Source organism: Halyomorpha halys, unplaced genomic scaffold, assembly GCF_000696795.3.
Source record: "Halyomorpha halys isolate HHAL.00 unplaced genomic scaffold, Hhal_1.1 Scaffold98.1, whole genome shotgun sequence".
NCBI lineage: Eukaryota > Metazoa > Arthropoda > Insecta > Hemiptera > Pentatomidae > Halyomorpha > Halyomorpha halys.
In genome coordinates this window covers 2,411,286-2,422,124 of record NW_027107309.1, presented here as the reverse complement: position 1 = coordinate 2,422,124, position 10,839 = coordinate 2,411,286, and the positions used below count along the sequence as shown (strand labels likewise).

The following is a 10,839-nucleotide window of genomic DNA, read 5'->3' as shown; positions in this document are numbered from 1 at the left end:
ACTTAATAGATGTATATATTTGACCTGGGCAGAATAGCCTGTATAGAGTTTTTTAAAAGGGTTAAATGTCTCATAGTAAATTAAGATGTCCCTGAGGATGGCCGAATTGGCCGAAACGTTGGACGTGTAAATGAAATAAATGTTTTGAGACTAAAATTTGGATAGTGTGTTGAATTATTTATTAAATAAAGATTATTAGGTCTTGAGAGTAAAGAGTATTGCTTTATAAAAAAAATAAGATTTAGTAACGATGAGTGCAGACTGATTTCATCGCCCTAGATCTTGTAAGATCCTTTTGTCTCATTCTATTCCTAACTATGCCCCGGCTCTCTTACATCAGAAGAAGAGAAAATATTCAGTGTTTTTCAAAGATCTGCAAACAAGCCTCTTCGTAAGGCTTCCGAGGCGGGAAACCCCAGCAATGTAGGGTAGGTATCTTTCCATTTCAAGAGCTTCCAGAGATTTCTCCCAGTTCAATTCAACCCCCAATTCCAGCTGTTAATAATATGAAAATGTAAATGAGAAATTATTATAACAGGAATCCATAATTAACTTCACTCTCAATGGTATATGTAAATTATTAGGAGTTTTATCACTATATCAAAAAGTAAAACAAAAATTAAAAGGAAAATTAGAGCTTTTATGTTCCAAAGAAAAAAAAAAAATTGAAAATACAGGACTACCTATTGTCTGTCTGGTGTAATTTGAGTCTCGGTTCATTATGTAGTATTAAATTACTAGAGAACACAAATTAATAAAACTTATTGTGCCGGAATTTCAAGCCTTCTTCAACGCTAAGTACAAAAATAAAAATAACAAACATAATGAATAAAAAAAGTACAACAAAAAATAAGAAGATAATAAATAATATAGGTACATAAGTAGTATGGGAAGAAAATGTACAATACAAATATAATAAGAGAAATGTATATCAAAACAGTATGAGAATATAGTAACACTAAAATTAGAAAAGAAGGGAGCATAAGAAAATTATAATATTTAAATAAACTATAATTAAATAATTTTTTTCTCTAGTACCTATATTATTTATTATTATAGTTAAGTTTTATTCATTATAGATATTATCTTCATTTTTTTACTTAGCCCCGATGAAGGCATGAGATTCTGGTCAAAACGTTTGCACTAGTGAAATAAATTCAATTAATTTCTGTTTTTCACTGAACGAATCCTCAACTACTTCCTCATATAACATCCACTACTATCGCATCACGATAATTCTCTGGTGTGTGAATAGTAAAAAATAATTCCAGTAAATACCGTTTTTCTCTCACCTTTTACAAATAAATAAATATTCAAGTTTTAAGACGTCCTATAAAAAAAATAATAATGCCAATAAAATATTAATAAAAAAAAATTAAATATGTACAGCTACAACTCATGAAGAGATTCACTGTTATTAGACCGACAGTTGTGCAAGGAGGTGATTTGGTCAGAATCACGCTCGAACGTCAGATTTTTACCCAATTTATGAGGTTGGATGGGCTCCCAAACCCACAGGACTGACTCATGTATATGTAACAGATAATAATTATCTTCCACACCTGGGTCCTTGAAGTTGGTAGTTCATTACCTAACCAAGAAGCTACCCACTCCCACAACAATAAAATTTATAGCTCGTTTATTTCCATAAACTACTCATGTTATAAGGTGTGATCTGTTTTTTTTTTGTTTTTTTATAATAAAAGACATATAAAACTAGATAATGATTAATGTTTTAACTTTCTCACTAAATACAGCAGTGGATGAAGGACTAAAATTATAAAAGCTAAAAATGTCAAAGTACAATGATAATCCATGAAATGAATAAATTTAATAAACCCTCTTTAAAACATTAATCAGATTTTTTTTTTTAATAAAACGTAAAAGGTTTAAAAGACTCGTTGAAAGGTCAGGGATCCAATTTAAAACTTAAGCCCCAGGAGTGTTGACTTGCAAGGAGTCGATTCCCGGACGAGAACACAATAAACTTTGACTAAATGGGTCAGGTTACGAACAGGAGCATTTCCACTGAACTAGAATCCATTCAAAGTCTGCGCAAAGTTAATAAGGCTTTAGGATCAATTACATACCACTCTATTATTACTTTTTTAAATATATTTCGTTTCATTTTAATTTATTTTTATAATGTTATCTAAATTAACATGAATAAATATTAATATTCCTTATTTAATGTAGGACTAGTCTCTTTAGAATAGTATTACATGCACAAAAATTTAAAATGATATAAAATTATAAAACATTACAAAACGAAATAATGAATTGGAAAAAAAAAAAAGATCAACAGAATAACAAAATAAAACAAATAAAATGAAACCATAGAATTTTTCAACTAATCCATTCTCACAAAATTTCAACAGAATACTTCAAGTTAGGGATGTTATGGAACAAGTGGGCTGACGGACCGGGATTGTTTAGACAGAGATGAGTACAGATGGACGCTCAAGGGAGTGAAGGTTCTTGTGGGAAAGAAGCCCTCCAGAAAGGGTCTTGCATGGTCTGAGGAGAGAAAACGTAGACATGTACAGCTCATGAGGGACATGTGGGAGAGGAAGAAGCATTAGAATTATGATATACGCGTGGTCTTCGAGACCTTTTCGTAGAAAAAAAATATAAAACCATTTATCACAAGTTGACTAACTTCTAATAAAATAAAATGAAAAAAAACCAAATATAAATAAACTAAAAACAATTAACTGTAACTTCTTTAAAGTTAACTTTGTTAAAAAATAAAATAAAATATTTGAGCTATTTATATTCATTACAACGCCACTGGCAGCACCTCCCCTCCCCCTTCCCGGCCATTTCATATTAAATATACGATCAATGGTATCATTATGATTTTTGATATGGGTTCTTCTTTGAAATTATCTTTTTCTATTGGAATTTGCATATGTATGTCTAACATGACTTCACTACTAAAAGAAACATTCACAATAACTGATTCCGGTCGTTTTATTTTGAAATTCTCATTACTCTTGAGAAAAAAAAAACAATAGAAAAAACATTGTCAAGTTGAATTTTGAGAATGTACAAAACCCTAAAAAAAATCTTATAATTTAAATACGAATTAATAATTTTTTCGGCAAAATATTATTCGCAAACAAAAAAAGCTAGGACTTTGATGCCGACTGAGGCATTGCACAAGAATGACAGACAATGGGAGAGAGCGACTGAGTGAGCTGATTGTCCAAAGCTTCATCTTCTCCTCTCTCATCTCTTTGTCAGGGGATTCTCTTCAACCGGGGGTAGTCATACGACATCAGCACAATGAGCAGGCCATTACCTTTATATTGAATTCAACAAACGCACACAAAAAATAATTAAAAATAAAATAAAAATGTAGTTTTATTTTCAGATTATTTATAATGAGAAACAGGGAGGAAAATACCAGTGGTTGTTAATTTAGGGAATTTCATAATAAAGTGAAAGCCAAAATCAGTTATATTTATAACTGTAATGGAGTTAAATCAATCATTTTATGTAAAATATACACGGTGCAATATCCTCACATTATTTCGAGAAATATGAACTACATGGATACAGTCATGAGTTTCAAAAGCGCGAACGAATCTTAACTAAGTACCATAAAGGAATTGGAACCAAACCAAACTTATTGGATATTGAGGGATCTAACTAAGAAGCAACAACCTAGTTTGTAAAGAAAGCTCTGACTAGGTCATTTCCTTCTTCGTGGCATAGCAAAACAACTTAACAGAGCTAGTAAATAGAGATATTGGAACTCCTGGAAACCCCAGGAGATATAATACGCTTTGAAGAAGTTAATAATTGACATAACAACATTTCTGAACAAAGTCACTAGAGGATATTTCTTATTACAAGTTTAAGTCAGTTTGAATAACTTAAAATACGAAAAATATTCCTTCATTCCAAATATGTAAAACTACATTTCTAGAAACAGGATATTATTAAATTAACATCACTTAAAAAAAAAAACAGATCGTCTCTATGTGACCAAGGAGAAGAGATCTGGTACGGAATTATTTTAACCACGTCCGTGTAATGGTTTGGACTGATTTTTTGCTATTATGTAAGTCTAAGTACTTAAAGCACAGGTTAACAGAGACAAAATAAGTAAAAAGCAAATATATATATTTTTTTAAGTACAATGTTGTAAAGTGCATCCGTTTAATATTTACAAATTGTTTGAGAAATCACCTTTTCGAACTTTTTAGTATCGGGAACATAGATTTGATTTTGTTAACTTAAACAATGTCTCGTCAGTAATTTTCTGTAGAGGATTAACGTTAACATTAGGCAATATCGGTTTTTAGAAAAAATTCTTATGATGTACAAAATCTGACTACAACTATGCTGCAGTTGGTTTTGCGGAATGGTGTAACCGTTGCGCCTGTCAAGATTGTTTTTAAATTTTTTTATAGCAATACAGTTAAAGTTTGTAATTATTATTTTATTTAATTGTGATAAAAACAATTCTGTCTAAATCACCAACTTATGTACTAGTTTATTTTTTTAGTGTTATATAATTACCTCTTTTTTCCTAATTAATCTTAAGCGGAGTTTAAATTTGAAATTCTTTACCTATTGACCATTTTTCCTTATTTGAATAAATTAATATTTGAATAGAATCAATTGTGTTATTAATTATGAGGGATCTAGTAAAAAAGATAAATATAAAATAGATGAAAATGCAATATAAGGGTTTAAATAAACAAAGACTTGATGGGAAAAAAACAGATGAAGTGATATAATTCAGAGATAATGATAATAAATAAATAACAGAGAAATACAAATTTACAAAAAAAAAAAATGTATTATAGGATTGATTAGTATGTGTGTGTAAAGTTATCTAATTCATTTAGACACAATATCTAGGAGAAAAAGCATTTTTACTTAATTTATTTATAATTAAAAATAAATTTAACCAGGATCATAAGATTTTTTTTTAACACTTTTCAACTATTTATAAAATATTTGTCTGAATTCAGGCAGGCCCCACCAGTACAACATAGTGTATAACAAACCATCCGAGACTCGTGACACACAGCATGAACTAAAAATAACAGATTCAACATATAATAACTGCTACTCAAATAACAACTCCTATTCAGTAGGGTTCTTGAATTTCAAGAATGTTAATTCTTAACAATAATCCTTAATTGATTACTAATATGACTGAGTAATCAATCAAAATGAAAAAATGAATGGCAACAGGATTCAAAAGCCAGTCGACCAAATATAGTAGCAAGATAGAACGAGCTGAGTGACCATGTACGTTGAGAATGTTACGACGATATTATACACGGATTCCGTTTCCCATTTGCTCCAGGACACGGGAGCTGAAAGGGACATTTTTTGTCCACAGTCCTCCGGGTCTGGAACATCATGTTTTTTCCTTCGACTTCCACAGCGAATGATAATTAGGAGATTATGGAGAACGGGGAGGGCCACTTATCACGACTAACTAATTCGTCCGTAATAAAAGTCGATGAATCGATTCTTGTGATTGATGGAATGCCAAGGGGGGGGGGGACCCGGGTGCAGTTGGACATCAGGCTTTATTCCGTTATCAATCTACAATGATTGATACAGGGTGATTAATATTTTTTTTACCGTCTCCGAATGCCATCTGCCGTGTCCCTATAGGTGTGGCCATGCTGGGAATAGGTAGATCTACCCGATGGCCACTTATGCAGTAGGGATTAAATATATTACGGCAGATGCTGAACAGAAGAGCTGGAGTTGATGATTTTGAACTACTCATTTTATCTGACTAACTATAATGAACAGTAATTTATATAATTTTCGATTACCAATACAAAAAAAAAACAAGTCGATGGTCTGTAAAACATTAGCTTGAGATGAACATGTAAGATATATTATATGGGATGCTACAACACGAATCATTAATGTTTTATAGTTCAAAGTATCCAGTGGCTAAACAAATGATCTAGGAAGGAGAAACCTGTCCGGGGAGGCAAACTCTTCTCTCCGGAGATAGCTATTTGTATATCAAATATAAGTTAACTTTTAATATTAATCGAAGTTTAATATAAATTATCATTAGTATTTTTAAGCATTTGGTAGGCGAAATACTAATAATACTTTTGTGTATTTTTAAAAATTTAACCTAGTGGGGGTCAGACAGAGTCTGGGATCCCTATTTATGCCTTTCAAAGTACCAATCAGTCAATTAAGTCAATCAGAATAATTAATATTCCCACGAATCTTAAAGCTTCAATGAAACAATATCATTTCTATATTTAAACAACAGTATATTTTATTTCACCATGGAATTCGTTAGCCAAAAAATGTTTATATCTGATATATATTAATTATAAATAAATACAATGAGGAACATCTAATAAATTAAAAAACCTAATTGCATAGGAACAAAAGAAGAAAATAATTAATTTTTTTACTTATTATTAGTAATATAATTTAATGCATAACTATATATGTATAACTTACCCCTCAAGATCTGGTAGAGGAAGACCTTAATGTGATCCGAGGACAGGTGTTGGGGAGAGACTATGATCTTATGGAGGTCGCTCTGAAGAAGTTCGGTTATAACGTATCTAAGAGGATGCCTAGGTCAAGGAAAAATCTGTATATGGTTGAAATAAAATTTTAAAAAACAACATAAAATTCAATATATTAATTAGTAAATAACATGAATATAGGTAGAAAATTCATATATGGAATATAAAGGAGCTTCGTATTCAAGCATAAAATGAAACAGTCCTCTGAAAATATTCACACAATTTACGATTCAGACGAGGACTATATTAAGTTACGTGTTTGTTTGTAAAAGGTTCGTAGTTGTGTTAAGTCTAACAGTCAGACCTATTTTGATGAAATTTTCAACGATTGAGGGAGTTGGTATCTAATCGATACTATTCTGTTTTTATAAGGTTCCAACCAATATTTTCACTTTAGCATACGTAAACGTATTTTTCTCAGCACGCGCATATTTCGTAAAGTTGGAACATGTTTCCCCAAAACTGGAGGTGAGTAGAAGACTAGTCAGAAAAGGTTCCAGTATTAAATTCGCTCTTCATCATTAATTACTTTTTTTTTCCATACGGAGATTTTATTTTCAAATGACAAAACACATTACACAATAAAATTTATTCTTAAACATTGAAATGTTGAGGAAGCTATACTGAACAGTGTTCTTGGCAGACTTTTTATTACACGTCCAAATAAGTCCATTTAAACGAAATGGACTGATTTGGATCGTTAATTTACATCTGATGAGTATATATGTATATGGTGGAGTGTTTCGATTGAAACAATTTTATTTGGCCCAATTTAGTTTTGTCATGTCTAGTATAAATTTCAACTAATACTTTCGTCTACTCGCTCAGCGAAAAAAGTATTTTTATAAACACCTACAATTCAATAACAATTTTTTTTGCAAGTAAGAGGAAAGTGGAAGACTACAAAATTTTGAAGCATCTATTTTATCCAATTCTGATAAAATGTTTCAAACACAGCTCCTCACGTAGATTTTATTCTGAGCGACAAATGAAATTTATTATTACAAAAAAATTGCTTTCTCCTCCTAAAAGTGTAAAGTATAAATTTATGTAATTAATGTAAATAAATTAAATGTATGTTGAAATATCTTTACTTCTATTCAAGAATTTATACAAAGGATCGTTACAGTAGCATTTAATTAAACAACTATATAGACTTGTCAAGTTGTCCATTTCAATTCTACTAAAATAGTAAAATAAACATCGAGTAGTAACATAAACAAAACGAGTCAATTTAACGAAACTAACACGTATTATTTATAATAGAATGTAATTGGCTAAAGTATGCAACGTCATAACGTCAGCAGAAAATGGTTTTACGGAAAAAGCATCAGACTGAGGCGTTATTCAGTATTTACATAATTAAATTTGATGATTGTAATTAAATGTACAAACTTTATTACGAGAAGGGTGGAATTTCCCCCTTCACAACATTATTACCCTTAATTTACCTTATCATTCCCGCCCACTAATGATAATTTCACCAAGTGTTATTTAAATCCCCAATATAATATATATTGTGTCTTAAACAGCTTCCTATCTACCAATCCTGTAATAATTTCAATAATCCCTAATCAATTTGTATGACAATTGAAATAAAATTAAATATTATTAAAATTATGATTTAAATTTGTAAAAAACCCTTAACTAAAACTTCAAGAGACGAGTTCGCTTAAGATTCATAGTAAATAAAGATTTAGGTCGTAGTTGAGCCATGTTTTTTAAATTGTACTTAACGTGTTCTCAAATTAACTAATACTGCTCTTATCATGTTTTTTTTTTTAATTCTTGGACTTTCTATGGCAAAATAAAAAAAAGTGTTGTCATAAAAAAAAAAAATGGTTACCTTTTCAAAGAATTATCCTTTCTTAATTAATAGTTTTGGGGAGCGCGGTAACACCAGGGTAAGGCACGTGGCTACTAACTCCAAGGAATTACACTATGGATTCCGGAGCCCTCCTGGGGCCCACCCAGCCTCCTAAATTGGGTACGCTTAATTAGGTGAAAATCTGGCGGTCAAGCGTGATTCTGATCCCAAATCCCCAAATCTCCTCCTAGCACAATTCTTGGTCTAGTACAAAGTACTGACCCCCTGACCCTTGATGTAGCAGTACACATTTGATTTTTTTTTTTTAACTAATAGTTTCCTTTAAAATTATTTCAATCATTTTTTAAAAACTTTTCTTCTCCCATAAACTCAACCGGCTGTAACTATATAATAAAAATGATCACTTTGTTAAAAACAAACATATTTCACGGTATACAAAGGTGGGTTTAAGTTGTTTACCAAAAATATTTCAAATTAAAAAAAAAAAAAAGTTGGAAATTTAAAATTCGGCAGTAGGGTAATAGGAGAGTAGGGAAGGAGTAGTAGACAATCACCAGCTGTCTTCTGTTCTACTTTACATTACAAAGAAGGACATTCGTATTAATCGCAACGTAAACCTGAGCTTCGAGGGCGTGGTCAATTCCCTCTTTTTGGCTTCAGTTTTCCTTAGAAGGTCAATGGAAATTTTGAGTTCTTCTGTGTAAGGCAATTCTTATTAAACGTTACCGCTTGAGAAATATTTTACATTTAATTAATTAAGGTGTTTGCAAAAGTAATTCCCTAATGGCATCTCGTGTATTTGGTGCTGTTGGGAAATTTTGGTCTAAATTATCGAAGCGTAAACCGAATGCTGTATTTTAATATCTTAATGAAGTGTTTTGATTGAATTTTAATAAATATCATTGGTTACTTTTAAAGTTTAAAGAAAATAAAAAAAAATTAAGAACTTATTAAGCAATTAACTTGCATATACAGCTCATAACATGTTTTGTTTATTTTTAAACATAGAGTAGTTCAAAAAACTTCCAAAAAGTAATTCCATATCACATCCTCACCAAAGGGAATGCAAAGGATAAAACGTTTTCAGAACCGCATCCCTCTTTTTTGGACGAGAGTTGTCCGGTTTTTTTTTCTCTGATACTGATGGACCCAGCAAAAACGGGTGGCTAAACTACGTGTGTTCTGTCCGGAATCGGATTTCCTAATCAGAGTTTTACTTTTTCATCAGCGGAGGTTCGTTTGTAGCGACTATGGGAAGGGCGAGGGTGGAAAAACCGATCCTTTGCGAGAAAAATCATACTTCAAAAGCTGTGGGCCAGAGCTTAAGTCAATATTTGTTCAGGGGGAACTTCGGTAATTAAAAGTTGAGATAATTTTCTGTATCTATGTCTGGAATCGCGAAGAGCTTATGTTGCTAAGAACTGCCCAAACAATTTTAACGATAAAGTTAATTTTGTGAGGACGGAGAACAGTTATTACCCACATGAAGATGTCAGTTGTATTGAAGAAAAATTCTTGTCTTTTGTTTCCTTTCTGTTTTATTAACTTTCGTACTATCTTACTTCTCAACAAAGTTTAGTATGAATCACACCAAGAAAATATATTAATATTCCGTATTTTTTGTATGGTTTACTTTATTCAACATTTCTTTCCTATTCCGTCCCTCATATTACAAGTTTCATGATATTGTCTAACTGTTTCCTACATTGTGTATATTACTCCCATTCATTTCATTTAATATTTTCAAGTTGCTTTTATAATTCTACGATATTCCCTTTTATATTATTTATTTATTTATCCTGAATTACTACTTATTAAATTTATTATTTATCATATATTACCTAGATATTTATTATTATAAGCATAATTCTTACTATTTATTTTTCATACTTATGTCAATTTTTTATACTTATTTTTTTATGTATCTACTTTTACATCAGTTTTGTACATGTATGCCACTTTTAAAATCCTACATATGTTCTATCTATTTAGTATCTTTCTTTTTTAGTGCCTGAAGACCGGAAGAGTGGTTCGAAACGTTGGCACTCTTAACAGTCGACATAATTCGCAAGATGATTTTGATATTTCGCTAATTGATTAAAAATTTTTAATCTTATCTTTTAGTTTAATTAATTATTACTTCACGATTTTTTTCATCGAACTCAGTTCAATAATTCAAAAATTAAAGAACTAGGTCATACAAGTAAACAGGCAACATTCGTTGCTAAACCTACGACTATATTGTTAGTTAATAGCACGTTAGTTTTCAACTGCTATTTCATTCAGCAACGCTGATGGTGACTTACTAATAGTCGTAAACATAGACCAATTAGTATTCAGGAGTAGTAAGTATCCTGCACTTCAACAGCCCATGTATTAAAATTTGTCGTAAGGTTCTGTAATAGGTATGATATAGGTAATGGAGGGGAGGGGGAAGGGAAAGGGAGGGAAGGAGGAAGGGAGGGAGGG

The 10,839-nt window shown here is 31.1% G+C and overlaps 1 protein-coding gene and 1 long non-coding RNA gene across 2 annotated transcripts in view; both read right to left on the bottom strand.

Annotated features, from left to right (window-relative positions):
* Positions 1-174, bottom strand: part of LOC136795355 (uncharacterized) — a 389-nt gene extending 215 nt beyond the window's left edge. Inside the window, exon 1 of the long non-coding RNA XR_010842949.1 lies at positions 25-174. This is a non-coding gene — a long non-coding RNA (uncharacterized lncRNA). The remainder of the gene's footprint in view (positions 1-24) is intronic.
* nmo (serine/threonine-protein kinase nemo) overlaps positions 1-10,839 on the bottom strand; it is a 347,920-nt gene that overhangs the window by 35,397 nt on the left and 301,684 nt on the right. Inside the window, 1 exon segment of the mRNA XM_067045596.1 lies at positions 6,472-6,578. Within this exon segment, the coding sequence (XP_066901697.1) occupies positions 6,472-6,578 (107 nt within the window).